Here is a 19,440-nt window from a genome sequence, read left to right on the forward strand (position 1 = left end):
CAATTCTTCATTCAAGAAAAGAGAATAAAAAATTAGACAAATGAACAAGTTGCCTAGGTCTTATTTAGAGTTTAGGTGCTCAGCATCTATCCTGCTCCAACCCAAGTAAAGTTGTTTAAACACAAGTGTGCTCTTGGTTCCAAATGGAATGAAGAATCCCAGGCCTTTCTAGGCTCTGGTCCAGATAAGCAGTCTGCCCAGCCATCTATAAGCCTTGAAGATGGACTTGAATGGAAGGGACAAGGGCTAGAATTGTGCTGTAGGTAAGATCTTCACTTAAATTTCCATGGCTGATGCTTCATAGTGATTTTTCAGAGTAGGTGGCTGCCTATATGCAATACTTATTATTACTGAGAACAGAGACAATATCTACTGAACTCACCTCATTCCCAACCCTGACTTAGGGCAAATATCTCTTTAATACTCCAGCTGAACTGGTTAGGGATTTTCATTGTGTTAGTAGTTACATTAGAAGAATTTGCAGTTTGACTCTTTCTTTTGATTACTATCATGAGCCCACAAGGTGGCAGTGTTTTATAGGGATCTTGAGTAAGCTTCTCAAGTAGGAGGAAAGGGTGAAAGAGGGCTGGGCAGGAAGAGGAGGGAGGAGTAGACAGAGGGCTGGAGGAAAGGCTTGGTGCTGTTTAGATGGTGAAGAGTCACTGTTGTGATTGCTAGCAAAGCTGCTTTTTATGTTTCCTATAGGAGATGTGAAAACTTATGAACACAACTATATGAGTTTAGGATTGAGAATCTAAATCCACAGCGAAGAGGGAAGAGGAGAGAATGAAATCCTTGAGTGTTTCACTAGTGGTCCTGTGGCTCCAGTTAAACTGTAAGTTTGGGAATTCCTTTGGGATCCAGGTGTGATATGTAAAGTTATTGTCTGCTCCAGGCTAATGGTACAAACACAGATGTTCTTAATCTCTAGTTAGGGGCGGGAGACCCATGGAAATGCCATTCTGGAATGTTAGCATCCATACGCATCCAGTCTTGATTGTCTGACCTTTGTTTTTCTGTACAGGCGTGAGGAGCCAGCAGAAGGTGCAGCAGAGCCCAGAATCCCTCAGTGTCCCAGAGGGAGGCATGGCCTCTCTCAACTGCACTTCAAGTGATCGTAATTTTCAGTACTTCTGGTGGTACAGACAGCATTCTGGAGAAGGCCCCAAGGCACTGATGTCAATCTTCTCTGATGGTGACAAGAAAGAAGGCAGATTCACAGCTCACCTCAATAAGGCCAGCCTGCATGTTTCCCTGCACATCAGAGACTCCCAGCCCAGTGACTCCGCTCTCTACTTCTGTGCAGCTAGTGAGCACACAGTGCTCTCCAGGCACCTGCAGGCTGCACCCAAACCTACTGTGCCCCATTAAGGCCTGACAGAGAGCACAGTCTATACAGTGAAGCAATTCTGTTTCTATTCTGTGTGCAATGTGATTTATATGCAGGAGTGCTAAAAAAGACTTGATTGTTAAAATACTTGAACATCTTAATAATAAGTCATTCTCAGGGGAAAGGCAAACTACTGAGGAGTAAGATGAGCACAGGGCCACAAAACTCACCACATGCCATAAAGACAATCATCAACTCTACAACACTCAGCCTTCATGGATTTAAAAATAATTAATACAAATAGTTTACTAATTTTTTTTAAAAAGTAGCTTATAATGTAGCAGGTTCTCTACGTCAGTTCCAGGCATTTTTACTTTTGGTCAACCGGTCCTGAAGCTTCTCCTATCCATTACCTCCCTATTTCTCATACCCACCCAAGGCTTCTTGTGCCCAGTATCTCCTCCTCCACTTCTGTATAATGTGTTCTGTTCCCTTCTCGTTCATCTTCCTGATTTCTTCCTTTTCCCTCTCATTGGGAGGTTTCTAATGTTCTGGTGTACACACACACACACACACACACACACACACACACACACACACTCACACACACACACACACACACACACTCATAATCACATGAGTACATATAAAAACTTAGAAGCTAATATTTGCATGTGCTATTCTCTCAGAGTCAAGATAATTCACTTATCACAGTATTTTCCAATTGTGTCCATTTTCAGGCAAATTCTATACTTTTATTTTCTTTACTTTTGAATAATATTCATCCATCCATCTGCCTGTCTGCTGTCTGTCGTCTTTCTGTTGAGAGAGATCCCCACCAAACTCTCCTTATCCATTCTTTTGTTGATGAACATCTAGGCTATGTTCACTCCCTAGCAATTTTGAATAGAGCAACAATAACCAAGGCTGAGCAAAAAATACCTCTGTAGTAGGATATAGAGGCCTTCTGATCAGTACCTAGGAATTACATAGCTGGACCACATGACACTTCATCTTTTAGGCTTGTGAGACCATTTTCCACTGATTACCATAACTGTTACATCAGTTTATGCTTCCAGCAATGGTGAACGAAGGCTTCTTATTTCCCAACATCCTCACCAGCACTTGTCATCATTTGATTTCGTGATAATAGCTAATCTGAGTGGGATGCGACAAAAATCTCATATTAGTTTAATTTCCATTTCCGTGAAGCCTAAGAATGCTCAGTGCTATGATCTATTCCAAAGCCCATTCTTAAATTGTTTTCATTGTTTAACAATAATAAGCAGTGTGTGTGTATGTGTATTTGTGTATATGTGTTGTTTCATCCTCTGCCAGATAAGTAGCTGGCAAAAATTTTCTCTCATTTGTAGTTTGTCTCTTTGCTCACTTAACTGTCTCATACAGTGTCTTTCTGTATTTATTTTCATTAATTAATTTATTTTTGAAACAGGATTTTGTTGTAGAGCCTATGCTGGCTTAAAACTCTTGGTTTCCCCTGTTTTACCAGCCTGTTTTCTGGGATTACAGGCTTCTGCCACCATAAGTATCTCCATTTATTGCTTTTTTTAATTGAAGTGCTGAAAGGTCCCCTCACTTAGCATATTCATCCTAGTGCTCACTGTGGCTTTACCAGAAGTCAATTCACTAGTTCTGGTTTTTAATCATGCATCAATACACGGAAATGTTATCATATGGTAACAGATCTCCTTTAGAGTTAGTCATGTACTACTTTCTTTTTAGTAACTCAAGACACTGTTTATGTAGTACATTGGTTTCAAAAAAACCTGTAGAGGAAGGATTGGATATTTTGTTTGTGTTTGTTCATAGACACACTTACTAAATGGATAATAATTATTAAATGAATAACATAATCAGGATTTTCTATATATATTTCCAAACCATGGAAGAACAATTTGAAACACTCCAAAGCATATAGCTACAAGACATCATATTTTACTATGGGAGATTGATACAAAGAAATAGATAATCATTCTCTCTCTCTCTCTCTCTCTCTCTCTCTCTTTAAAATAAATTTTATGTACATTGGTGCTTTACCTGCATGTATGTATATATGTGGGTGGGTATCAGGTCACCTGGAACCAAGGTTACAGATAGCTGTGAGCTGCCATGTGGGTGCTGGAAATCTACCACAGGTCCTCAGAAAGAGCTGCTAGTATCTTAACCACTGAGCCATTTATTCCTTCAAATTCATGGGATAATCATCTCTAATTCACAGTATGGTCACTGTTAAGTTTTCCATGCTTCAGTGTATGTCCTCATAATGGAGATATGGGTAACATACTATGGACATAGTGGGCTATAGAAAAAAGTGGCATGAAGTCTGGAGAGGAGCTTAGGGGGAATATGGACATACATGAAATGGCACTGAGGGGGATTAAAAAGTTGCTGTAGAATAAAAATACTTAAAAATTTGTTCAGCTTCTTATTTTATGTTTTCTGGCTTTATGCCATTTTGGCAAAAATCCAGGATAATGTTCCGATTTGAATATTGATTATGTTATTAAGAGGTCTGTGGTGGTTAGAGTGAGAATGTTTTTCATATTCTCACATATTGACCACTTACTTCCCAGTTGGTAGCACAGATTTCAGGGACATGCAAGAGAGGAGGCCTTGCTGAAGGAAGTTAGTCATTGGGGCTGGACTTTGAGAGTCATAGCATCACCCCACTTCAAGTTCACTCTCTACATTTATGCTTGTGGTTAAAGATGCGATTGCTGAACTTTGTGCTCTAGCTACCATGACTACTGCTTGCTGTCATGTGTTCCTCCTACTAAGATGGACTGTTATCCTTCTGGAACCTAAGCCAAAATACAATCTTCTATAAGTTTCTTTTTGGACTCAGTATTTTATCAAAGTAACAGAAAAGAAACTAATTTGGGGTCATTTGCTATGTGATTTAGTATGATAAATATTTCAATATTTGTTTCAGTATTAAAAGAAATAACACATTGCCTTAGATTGATTTCCTGAGAAGCAAAATCTGAACTTGGGATTCTTTTGCCCATGAATATTTGAGAAAAACAGGTTGGGACTGAAAAGGCTGGGCTTGAAGTGGTACAGCTGTTGACTTGATTCAGCCTGACCTTTCAGAGAATTCTGGAGCATGGATGGACTCCATCACAGAGATTCTAAGGGAACATTGAATATAGGTGAGGAAGACTCAATAGCCCTGAGATGCCTGGAGAGAATACATCAGTAAACCAATAAGCTTTAAGATGAGCAAAGGGTGAAGAATAAAATTAAGGGAAATGATTTAAAAATGACATAACTTTATAATAACTCCAAGTATAAATGGTCTTACTTATCAATTAAAAGACTGTTGCTCATACGAAATAAATACTCAGCAGGATGTTACCTGTAAGATACTCACCTCACTAGCAAAGGTATACACATACTGAAAGTGAAAGGATGGAAAATATTTTTCTTAGAAGGTGAAGCTCAAAAGCAAGCAGAGTCAGCTCTATTCATATCTGACAAATCAGATTTTAAGCCCCAACCAATCAGAAAATACAAGGCACATGGACAAAGGGAACAGTCCAGCAAGAACATAGAGCAATTGTAAAAACATATGTGCCAATTATCAGTACATTCAATTCTGTAAAGCCAAGTGTATTAGACATAATCAGACTGGCCCAGGAGTAACAATGTGTATAATAGTGGGTGACTTCACTCTTATTATGATTAATGGGTAAATCATCCACACAAAAAGTCAGTCATGAAATCTTAAAGATAAATTTCACATAGAATAAATAGCCTAAGGATACCTGTATAATATTTTACTGGATGGCCACAAAGTACACAATATCTTTGGCATCCCATATAACTTTCTCCAAATGAGACTACATTAGGTCAAAAAATTTTTAACAAAAAATTTAAAATAATTTCTTATGTATTATCACACATGAACTATTTGGAGCACATTATGCAAGTTAGTAGCATAAGAGACCCAGCACAACAATTCAAGTATCAAATATTCCACTCATTTTCATAGGGTTTTCCCAAGTTGAGTATTTCTGTTTACTCTGAGACATTTAACATCAACAACATTTCATAGATTTTACATACATATGTAACTTAATGTATATTATACACTAATATAAATTTATGAAAATACAGACAATTATAAAGTTATGACTCAAAATTTTTTTGAAGACACAGAAAATTCAAGTAATTTATTTAAAAACTGCTTACTTTCATCTTGAAATATATATGTATATATATTTGCTTTAGAATGCTCATTTTGCAGCGATTCTCATGCACTTTAAAGTACTTTATGTAAAAACACCAACCGAGGCAACAAGAGCATGGCTTTGCCTCTGCCACCTTCTCACTTGGTTCTCTGTCATCACAGAGGCTGTCTTCTATACTGACTTCAAGGGCCAGGTTATCTTCAAAGGGAACCCGCAGGCCCCCTCCAACTCCACCAAGTGGCATGCCTACAATGCTGGCGTGAAGATGGGCTGCTGGGGCCTGGTCATCTACACTGCTACTGGTGTTATATGCTCAGCCTTGCTACAGAAGTACCTGGACAACTATGACCTGAACAACAGGATCATCTACATGTTGGGGACACTGGGCTTCTCCGTGGGCACCGCTGTGATGGCCATGTTTCCCAACGTCTACGTGGCCATGGTCACCATCAGCACCATGGGCGTTGTCTCCATGAGCATCTCCTACTGCCCCTATGCCCTCCTAGGGCACTACCCTGACATCAAGGAGTATGTCCACCACAGTCCAGTGAATTCCAAGCGTGGATTTGGCATTGACTGCTCTATCCTCTCCTGTCACGTCTACATCTCCCAGATCCTGGTTGCATCTGTCCTTGGTGGTGTAGTCGACGCTGTGAATAGTATTGTTATCATTCCTATAGTGGCTTCTGTGGACTCTTTCCTGGGTTTCCTGACAGTCACATTCCTGGTCATCTACCCTGAGTTGTCCTCAGGGCCCCCTGGCGAAGGCGAGGGTGGGGCGGGCAGTGAGAAGCCCACTGTACTGAAGCTGTCTCGGAAAGGGGGCCTTCGGGGGCTGCTGGAGACGGAGTCCATGGTGTGATTGATACATTCCACACTGGAGGGCAGGGCACACTGGGGGTTATGCTTGCCCATACCATGCGAGCTGGAGTTCCTTCCCAGAGCACAGTCCAAGTTCAGTAGGTGTTAGGTGTAGGGTAGGTTTGAGCTATTAAACAAAACTATCACACTAATTACCTTTCCCACGATTAAAAAGATCATTTGAAATCCTTTTTTATTGAAAAAGAACTTAATTTCAGCTGTCTTTTATTCTGCAGGTATATCATTCTGCATGTTTTAAATTGTGAAATATTCACAGCATAGTCAATAAGCAATTTAGAAAACATAAGGGTCTGCATTTCTAAACCAGTAATAGGAAGTGCAGAAACTGACTCCCTTGGCAGATATCCTCTGAAGGCAGCAGCACAGTTTCCAGATTGCCCAGGAGGTGTCTGTCGGAGACACCTTAAGCTTCAGTCTGGTATTGCAGCGCCTCAGAATATTTTTCTGTTTATTTTAGAAAAGTATTTTCTTTTTCACAACTGTGGTTTTCTTAGATCACTCAAAATTTTTATTTGTGATTGTATTATCTGATATGATCCTGTTTTAAAAAATATTATTATGGGCAGCTTCACATTTAGAATTCAAGCATTTACACATAAGATATTTTATAATTCAATTTGGCAAAAATTAAGAAATAAATAATTCCATTCTAAAATATATTTACAATCCCCTAAATCCCTTATTTATATGGAATCCTTCCATCCTTGTCATAGTGTCTAGAGCAATAAATTATACCATAAATAGTATTGTAATGTCTCAGTTACTTCTGGAGTAGATAAGGAGGCTTACTCCAGCCCGGAAGTATGAGACCAGTCTGGGGAATACTGTTGTGGTCACTCAATAAACAAGTATTCCATGAACTGAATAAAAAGTGTCCAGTGCATCTGAGTTACATGTAATATTCATCCTGGCCCTTTCCTCTCAGTTGCATCAAAGACTCATGCTCTCCAGTTTCCTGGCTACTGCAATGCTCCACTTTCTTCGTGATACACTGCCTTTCCTTTCACTCTGGCGCCTTTTTGAGAACTTTGTTCCTTCTTTATACCATTTTTGTCCTTTGCGTTAGTTAGGTTTACGTTTTTCAGAGATAAGATTTTCCTAACTACAGTAATGACTTTTAGCATTATATGTACATTTTTAAAAAACATTCTGCAACTAAAGTATTGTTAATTATAGGGTGAACACTAGGAAGAGCTCTCTGGACTTAGTCATCTCATGTAACTGAAACGTCATACAACTTGACCAGATTTCTCCGTTTGCCCTTCCCCTCCACTCCTGCATAACAACATATAACTGGCAGAGTGGAGTATACAAGAAATACTTATTTTCTCACAGTCATGAGGAACTGGAAACAGAAGGTTAAAGTGTTAGCAGCTTTCCTTTGTTCCGAGATCCTTTTCTAGCTCCATAAGGCAGTAGTAGCAATTGATGCTAATGACACTGGCACATGGCTTAGCCATGTATTCAGATGGAGTTCTTTCAGATTTTGAGTGAGGAAGAAGAGGAGGAGGAGCATGAAGAGGAGGAGGAGGAAGATGAGAAGAAAAAGGAGGAAGAGAAAAAGGAGGAGGAGGAAGAAGAGGAGGAGGAGGGAAAGGAGGAGGAGAAGGAAGAGGAGAAGGAGGAGCAGGAGGAGGAGGAAGAGGAGGAGAAAGATTTCATTTGTAGAAGCAGTGGAAATTGCAGCAAGGTGAAGCTGCACTGGTGTTTGTGTCTGTATGAGAAACCTTACAGGCACCTTCCACACAGTGTGGGGCTCAGAGGGACTGTGGACACTCAGAGGAGTGACTGCAGAGTTAGGCACCTCTGTCCTTATCCTGTAGTTTTCTATGCTAGTCTTCTGTCCTTATGTGGGATTCTGAAGCAGACCCGGTCTTCACTGGTTTTCCTTTCAGGCCAGTATGGCCGGATCCCATGTCTGCTGCTCACTAACAACCCTGACTTAATGACAACCTCATTCCAGCACTGGACATGACATTTCCAGAAGAAGAGCACACACATGTGTGCAGAGACTGTGATAATTGCAAGAACTTCAGCTACACTTCTTAAAGGCGTTTTGTAAACACTGCACTCCAGATCTCTCATGAATTCTGACCTGACTCACACGTCTGTTTCACTTTAAACTGGAACCAGAGTTGATAAACTCCTAAATCACAGGTCAGGATTTTTTTTTTTTTTTTTTTTTTACAAATGGCCTTGCTTGACCATTGGTCATCACAGAGAAGAAGAAAGTCATTCAGAGTGGGGGCTGCCCTATCACCCTCCAGCTGCATAATGCCAGTTTCTCTAGCACCCACAACTGACCTGGAACCCCTTGGCTGATTCCTGGAAAGGCAGGGAAAGAAAGACTCAGAACTCTTCTAGGCCCTTATGGATGCAAACAATTCCCTCACTCCACCCTTATAAGGAGTCACTGCCAGCCTTTCCCCACACCCACAATTTTCTATGGGAGACTGTCCTTTACTGTTTTGGAATAAACAGTCCAGTCTGTAGACATCAGCCCCTAGTGTCTTTTTCTGCCTTCTGTCTCCCTCCACTGCTTCAGAAATCTAACAAGAGTTCAGTAAGGGAAGAGACTACAACAGCATTGCGTTCCAGTGGTGCACACTGCTCACCACTGCAGGCTATGCCTTCTTAGCAAGAAGATGGAGCCACCAGCAGATGTCAGGGTTCCTCTTCCTCAGATCTTGACTCAGACTCAGAAGGTAATTACAAGCCTTCCTTGGTTTGAAATCAGAGAGATGGAGGAGAGGAGGGGGGAGGAGAGATGGTTGGGGAGAGAAGGGGAGAGGGGGTGGAGAGGGTGGTGTCTGACCTTGCTTCTGAGATTCTTCAAATGCTCAGAAACCAACCACCTTGAACAGGCCTGGAGCTGTATCTCTTGCGATCTGATCTTCATAGGGAAGAATGCACAGCCTCCTGGGGTTGTTGTTGTGGCTGCAACTGACAAGTGAGTTTGGGTTTACAGTGAAGGGAACAGGGACAATATAAACTTCATAACCCACATACATGTGAGGTAAAGCCTTTTTAATGTTCTAGAAATTTACAGTTTGAAAATCTAACTACTGATTCTGTTCTCTGGCCTGTGTTTTTATGTAGGGGTGAATAGTCAACTAGCAGAAGAGAATTCGTGGGCCCTGAGCGTCCACGAGGGTGAAAGTGTCACGGTGAATTGTAGTTACAAGACATCCATAACTGCCCTACAGTGGTACAGACAGAAGTCAGGCAAAGGCCCTGCCCAGCTAATCTTAATACGTTCAAATGAGAGAGAGAAGCGCAATGGAAGACTCAGAGCCACCCTTGACACCTCCAGCCAGAGCAGCTCCTTGTCCATCACTGCTACTCGGTGTGAAGACACCGCTGTGTACTTCTGTGCTACTGATGCACAGTATGTGGCGGGCACCTGCAGCCCTGACACAAAACTCAGAGCTGCTTCCTAGACCTCAAGGGTGGGTGAGGTGCTTCTGTGTCATCCTAATGTAATTCTTCTAAATTTGAAATTTTTTTCACCTTATTTTCCTAACCAGTGTTGCAAGGAAAAGACACAGGAAATTGAGTCCCGATACCCTGAAATTCCAGGAAAGAGTTGGTACTGACCTCCACTGTAGTTACCCAGAAATACATTGGTTTAGGCAAGACCTTGGGAAATGGCCAGATTCCTCTTCAGCTTATATCCTACTGCTGCTAAAGCAAAGCAAAGCAAAGCAAAACAAAACAAAACAACAAAAATATAAAACAAAACAACAACAAAATAAAACCACACATATTCTCTCTCTCTCTCTCCCTCTCTCTCTCTCTCTCTCTCTCTCTCTCCCTCTCTCTCTCTCTCTCTCTCTCCCTCTCCCCCCTCCCTACACACACCAAAACATAAAACAAAACAGAAAGGCTTATATCCACAATATCAAAGGAAGAATGCTCTCTATACAGCGCTCCATCTAAGCTTGAAGATCACTGTGCCTTCTTAGACATCTGCATCGAAGCTGTGGTCTTTAGAATAAGGACAGAAGCGTCCTTGTCATCTGTTCTCTGTAAACCAGTCATTCCCCTGCATTCTGAGCCTCCTTCCAAGTGGTATCATGGACAATAAACCTCTGTTTAAGCCAGAAGACAGATTCTTCTCAGTTTCATTCTCTGTTCACATACATAGGTCTACAGAACTTACCGTATCTGAATCACAAAGATACAGCTAGGATAGGGAGCAGCAGGATTCTAGTGCTGGGGGGTCGTGCAAGAAAACTGCACTTGAAGGCTTACTTTTCTGAAACATTATTATTTATTGTTCATAATAATCTAGTAACGCGATTATAAGGAAAATTATTCTATTTTTTAACAGTGCTTTTTAGACCAAGATGGCTTTGAGAATCATTTCTGTATTATTTTCAAATTATTGGAAAGAATTCTGTATTGTTAGTACCTTTATTTCCTCAATTCAATCCTGCCTTCATTAACACCAACTCAAACAATGGCCATGGTAAGACATGTCCTTCAGTTTGGTAATGCTAGAGGATGTTTTTCAGAGAATGCCCATTCTTCATATTTCAAAACATGATGTACATCCTGTACATAGACCAGTCTCTTCTGTCTACTTGAGTTCATTCCACTTACGACATTTTCAACTTCTAGGACCAACTTGCTCATACATCCTCTCTTCTGTCACAACCTGCTCTGTCCATATTAGAGACAAAACTAGCAAAAGACCACATGTCCAGTTATAATTGCAAAACTACCAACATTATAAAAGATCAAGCCATCATCTCCACTAAAAAGATCTACCAATACTACAGAAACATTAGCTAATGAGAATTACTTCAATAAATCCAGGATAAAGAATTTAAAAGAACAATTATAAACTTCATCAAAGAATCCCAGGCATTTAAAAAAAGACACATGCACAAAACAATCCCAGATCAATTAAATTCAGAAAAAATAACTTCAGAGAATAAATGCCTGAGTGATGCCCCAGAAAATATAAGCATGAGGATGGTGGAAATGAGGAAGACAGCCCAGGAATCAAAAATGGAACTAATGAAGAGAAAGAAAGGTTGAGGGGAACTCAGGCTGAAATGAATTTGAAGTTGAAAAATCCAATAGCCCAACTGAAAACTCAAAGGAAAGCCTTGCAAGTAGACTGAGTCTAGCCGAAGACAAAATACCAGGGCTAAACATTTTTAGCATAAAGTCTAGAGCACACAAAGAAGGAATAGTAAAGATTTAAAAACACACAGGAAAGGAACATGCAGGAACTGTGGGACACCATGAAAAGATCAAACCTCAGAAAAACCTCAGGCAAAAGTGAGGGAGAAGAATCCCAAATCATCGCCATAGATCAAGTCTTCAATAAGCTCATAGACAAAAACTTCCCCCAGACTAAGGAAAGGCATATTCGTACACATGCAAGAAGCACACAGAACATACAGACAAGACAAGAATATCCCCATGGCATATCATAGTTAAAATATTAAATATATGGAACAAAAAGTGTATTGAAAGTTAAAATAGAAACAAAGAAACAAAAACCACAAGTCACAAATGCAGGAAAACCCATCAAAATAGCAGATAACTTCTCAATGTAAACTTTGAAAGCAAGGAGAGCCTTTATGCATTCTAAGTCCTAAAAGATCATGCATGACAGGCAACCTAGACTAATATAATCAATAACACTATCCACCATAGTTAAGAAGAAAGTAAAACTTTCTATGATAAAAAAGCCTTCTAGAATTTATACACAACAAAGCAAACCTAAGGAATACGTAGGAAGCAGTGTTCTAGGATGAAGAGAGAGATGAATATACCTAAGAGACTGTGGGAAGAAGTACAGAGCCATAATTACTTGTGGTTCTGTGGTTCCCCTTGCTGCTGGAGTGTCAGGAGGCTGCTCAGGGAGATGAAACACAGAGGCACTTGGGTATTTACTTTCTCCCTGTTTTGGGTGTCAAGTTCACTGATGCCCAACACCCGTTCAGGGGAGGCAGAATGCAGCCTAAAATAGGAAACCCAGCCCATGTTTCTCTGGGTGATAAATGGTGCAGACTGGTGCAGAGTTCTCAAGCTCCTGGACACCCAGACACCGCCAGGAACCTTATGAAGTTGAGAGTGGGGGGAGGGACTCACAGGCATGAGATGAGCCCTGGGTGTCTGGTGGGTGGGTGTGGGGAATCTGGCTTAGCTCAGGGTGAGTGCCAGGTGTGCAGAGGAAGACTTCTGTGGGATGCTTAGGCACTGCTCTGTATGATGAAGACTTCTCCCCACAGGGTTTTGAGGAAGGAAACAGTCCTTACTTCTCCAAACTGTTTATTAATGGTGGAAAAGGATGCATACAACTTACTCAGGGTGGACCAGAAATTAAATACCTTTCCCAGAAGGGGATACCTGGGAAGGGAAGCTTGTTGGCTAGATATTAAGGGCCTATCTAGATACTTTATTAGTCTGGAGAATTCTAGGCTTTATGTTATATGACCAGTTGTCATAGTCCTCTTAGTGGAGTGTCCTCTGCTCCCTTTCCATGATGTGGACTTCAAATTAGACCAGTCATTGATTAGCTACTCCCACAAGTTCTGAACTTCCATTGCTCCAGCATATCTTTCAGGCAGTGTAGTAGGTGAAGATTTTGTGTTTGGGTTGGTAACCCAGTCTTACCTGTGAATGTTGCCTGCTTACAGAAGTTCAGGCTCTGTAACCTTCATTAATGGCAGTCTCAGCTAGTGTCACCATTGTAGAAGAATACTGGATGTTTTTACAGCACTGGGTTTCCCCACAGCCTCTCAAGTACCCACCTCTAGTTCCAGTTGTCTCTCTCTTGCCATCCACCACCACACCAGATCCCTCCTGTTCCCATTCCCACACTCCCGCTATCATAGTGCCATTACTCATAACAGCTAGGAACAACCTAGATGCTTCCCAAACAAAGAAAGGGTTAAAAGAGTCATACATTTATATAATGGAGTACTACTCAGATGTTAAAAAAAATAACATCATGAAATCTGCTGGCAAATGGATAGAACTAGAAAAAAAAATCCTCAGTGACATAACACAGACTCAGAAAGACAAGCATGGTATGTAATCACTTATAAGTGAGTCTTATCTGTGAAGTAAAGGATAATCGTGCTACAATCCACAGACCCAGAGAGGCTAAATAACAAGGAGGTCTCTAAGGTGGATGGATGCATGGATCTCCTTGGGGAGTGAAGTAGAACACAACAAATTGTAAAAAATAAATAAATAAATAAATAAATAAATAAATAAATAAATAAATAAATAAATAAATAAATAAAAATATTGAACTTTATGTATCCTATGCAATAAAGCATAAAATTATCAGCAAATAGAGTTTTATAGATCTTAATTTTCTAAAGATACTGTATCATGCAATAAATGTTATTGTAAGTGGGTCCTCAGGTTATTCCAGTGATGCCATCAGTGTGTGCCGCATGATTCACTCTGTGGCGCCTGAGCTTCCAGCCTCAGCACTCGTTGTTTTTCTTAAGCTCATGCTTAGGTGCTACCTAAGCCAAGGCAAGAGGAGGAGGTGGAACAGCAGTGTGTGGTTAGCCACACTTCCCTAGCCTGCACAGACCTCGTGGTCTAGGAACTCAAGAAACTATAGTTTCTGATTGCGTGGTGGCAAAAGACAAGGACCCAAACCAGTCTTCCTCAGGGAAGAGCACAGCAGTTGGTTATCCAGTGCTGTAAGCAAGGGCAGAGAAGCCGCTGAATCGACAGATCAACGGGTTTGGAGAAACGGTTTTCATTACAGATGTGTGTGTGTGTGTGTGTGTGTGTGTGTGTGTGTGTGTGTGTGTGTGTGTGTGTGTGTGTAAGAGAGAGAGGGGGAAGGAAGGAGAGAAATGGAAAGAGAGGGAGAGAGAGGGAGAGAGGAATAGCTTTCACAGGATCAGGGAGAAGAGTGAGAGATGGGAAAACATCCTGGGTTATAGAGAAAAACCTGCAGGGTTGGGGAAGGGAATGCTATGAACTAGAGCAGCCTGGAAGTTTAGGGTACAGGGGAGGTGAGGAAGTCAGGAGGCTCGAGTGGACTTGGACCAGAGAGTAGAGAGGAGCCTGGAGAGTAGCACTGGCTTTGGCACGGGCCATAGGTAAATGTCAACAGGGAGCTTCGTGATTCCTCAGCCAGAGGAAGGGGAGATATGGAGTCAGCTCTTTCTGGCAGACAGAAACCCTTCTCATCAGTTCCCAAGGAATGAGGAGAGTATCTGCCAGCAGTCATTCTGAGCCGAGGCCAGGGGCTCAGGTTGTACTTAATGGGACTGTCGTTTTGTGGTACTTGGGGTTTCTTTCAGACCTAAAAAATACTAAAATGTCAGCTGTTATTAGACGCGTTCTCACGACCGGCCAGGAAAGACGCAACAGACCAGAATCTTCTGCGGCAAAACTTTATTGCTTACATCTTCAGGAGCCAGAGTGCAAGAAGCAAGAGAGAGAAAACGAAACCCTGTCCCTCTTAAGGAGAATTATTCTTCGCCTCGGACGTGTCACTCCCTGATTGGCTGCAGCCCATCGGCCGAGTTGACGTCACGGGGAAGGCAGAGTACAAGTAGTCACAAAATACCCTTGGCACATGCGCAGATTATTTGTTTACCACTTAGAACACAGCTGTCAGCGCCATCTTGTAACGGCGAATGTGGGCGCGGCTCCCAACATCTCCCCCTTTCCTTTTAATAAGAGCAAATAGGCCACCCATATTAATGAGAGTGGAGATAGAGGTCAAATCCCCAGTGTGTAGGTAAAGGAGCCATGTACAGTATTAGCTCTTAGGCTCACAGGCTTTTACCCAGAGCAACCCTGACCTGCTCCCGTGTCGTTTTGCCTGGGGGAAGGGAACTAGGACACTGAACCTTCATGAAAGATGACATGTCTCCCTAGAATAGGCTCATATATGCCGCAGAGCCTTTCCATTGCAGTGCTTAGCCTTGCAACTCTCTCGGGCTGCTGAAGCACACTCACTCTATCCCGTGCAATGAGTCTAGCCTCATGGGATATAAGAGCTGAGTGGCCAGCGACCTATTGCCTAAGCATAGATAACCATATATCAGGGGGAGCTCCATGTTCTAGTCCTGCAAGCGCCTGGGCAATAACCACCTTGTCTCTCCTAGTTTGGGCCTTAAGCTTACAGACCAATCAAAGAAGCAACACTAATCCACAGCAAAGTGTATCTCCAAATAATATTAATCCCACCCATTTTTTAAAGAAAGAAAATGCTGAGGAGATCCAATTGGGTAATCCTTTGGTCAGGGACAGGTCCAAGCGCGTGGAGTTGACCTGAAGTCTCAATTCCCGAAGGATCTGTTCAAATTCAGCCGTCCAATTCTGTAACATATACTGAAAAAGACTTTTTGACAAATTAGCTGCCCTAGTAAATTTAACATACTGAATGGAAATAACACACAATCCCGGAAACTTTTGTTCACATCCCTGCTGAGTTATTTGTCATAATACATCTAGTTGTATCTGGACAAGATCTATGAGTTGATTAACCAGCATGAGACCTCTCTGTATCTTGACATTAGCTGAGGCCTGTTCATCTATGACTGTAGTCACTGAGGCTGACAAAGTGTTAATGGTGTCAGTTGTCTGGACCTGTCCAGACAGAGCCAAGGCTGTCTGAATCAAGGCTAAACCCAGTTCCTAGTTAGTGGTAAAAAGCAGGAGAATACTTGAGCATTATACATCACCGTCATTGGGAGTGGAAATGTCGACATTATCCCCCAACGCTGCTCTCTCTTTATTATTGACGCCCTGGACATCACCAAGACGAGGGACATCAGTATTCCCTTGGTCAATCTGGATTTTTCGGGTGAGTCTTTCTGGTATCCAAAATGGGTTGTCTTCATCCTGTGGGAAAACACAGATAGCTCCCCTGGATCTTATCAAAATAGGATCCGGGCCATACCATTTATTATCAAGGACATTTTTCCATTTAACCATCTCATTGGGCCTATCTGGCTCTGTACAATGACGTTCAGCCGCAGTATGGCCATGAGCATCAATATAAGCTGGTCCATTATCAGTCTTAAGGAGTTTGGGTTTCCCCCAAGCACTCCATGCCTCAAGACAATGTTGAATCACATGTGAGGCTTTTTCTCCGGTTAACGGAGAGGCAAACATGATGCCAGAACATGTGTCAATGGACACATGGAGATATTGAAGTTTTCCAAAGGAAGAAACATGTGTAACATCCATTTGCCAGACCTGTAGAGGTCGAATACCGCGTGGGTTAATTCCCACATGAGGAACTGGCAAGAACTCACAGCAGCTTTGACATTGAGTAACAATGTCACGGGCTTCTTTTCTTGTCAAGGAGAAACGACTGCGTAATGTTTCAGCCGTCACATGAAAATTGTTATGAAAATTTCTTGCAGCCTCTACCGGGGATGATAGGGCAGCAGCCACCACTTTAGTGGCCTTATCTGCCAAATCATTTCCCAGAGCCATGGGGCCAGGTAGGCCTGAATGGGCTCTAACATGAGTAATATAAACAGGAGATCTTCTAGATAACAAAACTAATTGTATCTGCTGAAAAATATTGGCAACTCTACTGGAAGGCTTAATCACTCCAGCCACTTCTAAAAGATTTACTGCATTAACCACATAACAGGAATCTGACACAATATTAAGGGGTTCTAAAAAGGTTTTTAAAACTTCTAAGACCACTAAACATTCTACCACTTGAGGTGAATTTTCATTATATTGTTTGGATACCACTTTACCATTAGCCACATAGGCACCTATGCCAGTTTTTGATCCATCAGTATATACCACAATCCCATTTTTAAGTGGGTTTCTTACTGTTATTTGTGGAAACACAACAGATTGATTTTGGGCAAACTGTAAGATTGGATGCTTTGGATAATGGTTATCTATTTTTCCTGAAAAGGAGGTAACTAAAACTGCCCAATCATTAGATGTGGCTGCCAAGGTTTGAACCTGTGCAGCGGTATAAGGTACAATTAAAAGATATGGACTTTGCCCAAAGTGGGTGATTGCTGCTTTTAGGCCTTTAAGGGCAAGCTGTGCAATTGCATCAGGATACCAATCTATTATTTTAGCTGGGGATACGTTTGGATGGATCCACAACAATGGCCCATTCTGCCACAAAACTGCAGTTGGCAATTGTGCTGTCTTAAAGACACACAAACTGAAAGGCTGCGAATCCTCAATACGTTGTAATTGTGCATTCTGTAAGGCCTTTTCCACTTTTTGTAAGGCCTGGTTAGCAGCTAGAGTAAGAGTCCTAGGGGAGGAGATATGAGGATCTCCTTCTAAAATACTAAACAAAGGCCTTAACTCAGCGGAAGGAATCTTTAAAAAAGGTCTGAGCCAATTAATATCTCCCAACAGCTTTTGAAAATCATTTAAGGTATGGAGGTGATCTCTTCTTATCTCTACCTTTTGGGGCACAATCTTATCTGGGGACACCACAGAGCCCAAGAATTGTCCTGTATCAGAAATTTGGACCTTTTCTGTGGCTATCTGTAAACCCCACTGACTTAAAGTAATTTGTAAGTATTCTACCGGAGCGTGGACACGCCCACCCTCGGCTCCTTCAAAGACCGGAAATGCCTGTTGTATTTTCCTCTGTTCCTCTCTGGGAATGAATGAGTCTGCGCACTGCCTCTCTGCACACTGCCTCTCTGCGCACTGCCTCTCTGCGCATTGCCTCTCTGCGCATTGCTGACGCACTACGCAGGGCGGGGGCTCCGCATAGGGCGGACCTTGAAGCCGACTGCCCTGAGGCCAATCAGCAAACTGGCCTTCGCCAGCCGCTTTTGGCTTCCTTAACTGATTAGCTAGCACTTTACCTGGCTGGTACCCTTTTTTCTCATAATGAGCTGCTTCTTCCTCCCAGTCTGTTTCCTCAGAGGAGGATTCTTCACCTGCTTCAGAGCTACTAAGAGCTGGCTCCCCGAGCCCATCCAGCGATGAGCACAGGCTCCTTTTCCTAGAGACCTCCGCTAATTGATCTTTCTTCTTTTCCCTTTTTCCTCTTTTTCTTCTAATCTCTCTCCAGGTATTCCTACCTAACCTTAACTTTTCCTCGGGTTCAAGACCCTTGGAAAGGCCTGTATACTTCCTCTTTGTTCCTACTCTCTCTCCCCGCTTTACTTCTGATAGCTTGTCCTGAATTTCCTCTAGAATTTTCAGCCCTATCTTAATCACTTGATAACATGTGAAAAGGAACAAAAGGGCTCCTAACACCAGAAAAAATTCAAGGCCAAACATATTCCACTTTACTTCTGATAGACTGTCTTGAATTTCCTTAGAAAGTTCAAGACCAGACTTACCTCGTAAAGCTGTACTCACTGGTACTCTCGTTCCCCAGCTGAAAAGTTCTGAATTCATACAGTTGAATCCTTCTTAACAGTCTGCTTTACGGGAACCTTTATTACCGCGACCCGCAGTTCTGGTTCTGGAATGAGGGATCTTCCTTGCGCCGGTCCCGAGTTTTTTCTCGTCCCGGAATTCGGCACCAATTGTTATTAGACGCGTTCTCACGACCGGCCAGGAAAGACGCAACAGACCAGAATCTTCTGCGGCAAAACTTTATTGCTTACATCTTCAGGAGCCAGAGTGCAAGAAGCAAGAGAGAGAAAACGAAACCCTGTCCCTCTTAAGGAGAATTATTCTTCGCCTCGGACGTGTCACTCCCTGATTGGCTGCAGCCCATCGGCCGAGTTGACGTCACGGGGAAGGCAGAGTACAAGTAGTCACAAAATACCCTTGGCACATGCGCAGATTATTTGTTTACCACTTAGAACACAGCTGTCAGCGCCATCTTGTAACGGCGAATGTGGGCGCGGCTCCCAACAGTCAGCCCTGAAAACATACACACAAATAATATTATACAGACTTAGCAGGTTATACTTAGGAATATATATGTATATACCTGTACATATAAACAAACACACATATAAATATATAAATATGTACATATACATATAAGCATATTGCAGTTAATAAGATGAGAGGCCATGATTTTGCATACAAGCATATTGCAAG

General features: G+C 42.0%; 1 pseudogene, 2 gene segments (V, D, J or C) and 1 further gene; all 4 read left to right on the top strand.

Annotated features, from left to right (window-relative positions):
- Positions 1–19,440, top strand: part of Tcra (T cell receptor alpha chain) — a 1,796,232-nt gene that overhangs the window by 1,032,456 nt on the left and 744,336 nt on the right.
- On the top strand, positions 787–1,316 carry Trav7-4 (T cell receptor alpha variable 7-4). The segment is given in 2 exon segments: positions 787–835; positions 1,025–1,316. Coding segments are annotated over 2 exon segments (341 nt in total).
- Positions 5,639–6,403, top strand: Gm18711 (predicted gene, 18711; annotated as a pseudogene).
- Positions 9,334–9,809, top strand: Trav8-1 (T cell receptor alpha variable 8-1). The segment is given in 2 exon segments: positions 9,334–9,356; positions 9,526–9,809. Coding segments are annotated over 2 exon segments (307 nt in total).

This window comes from Mus musculus, chromosome 14 (assembly GCF_000001635.26).
Source record: "Mus musculus strain C57BL/6J chromosome 14, GRCm38.p6 C57BL/6J".
NCBI classification, from domain to species: domain Eukaryota; kingdom Metazoa; phylum Chordata; class Mammalia; order Rodentia; family Muridae; genus Mus; species Mus musculus.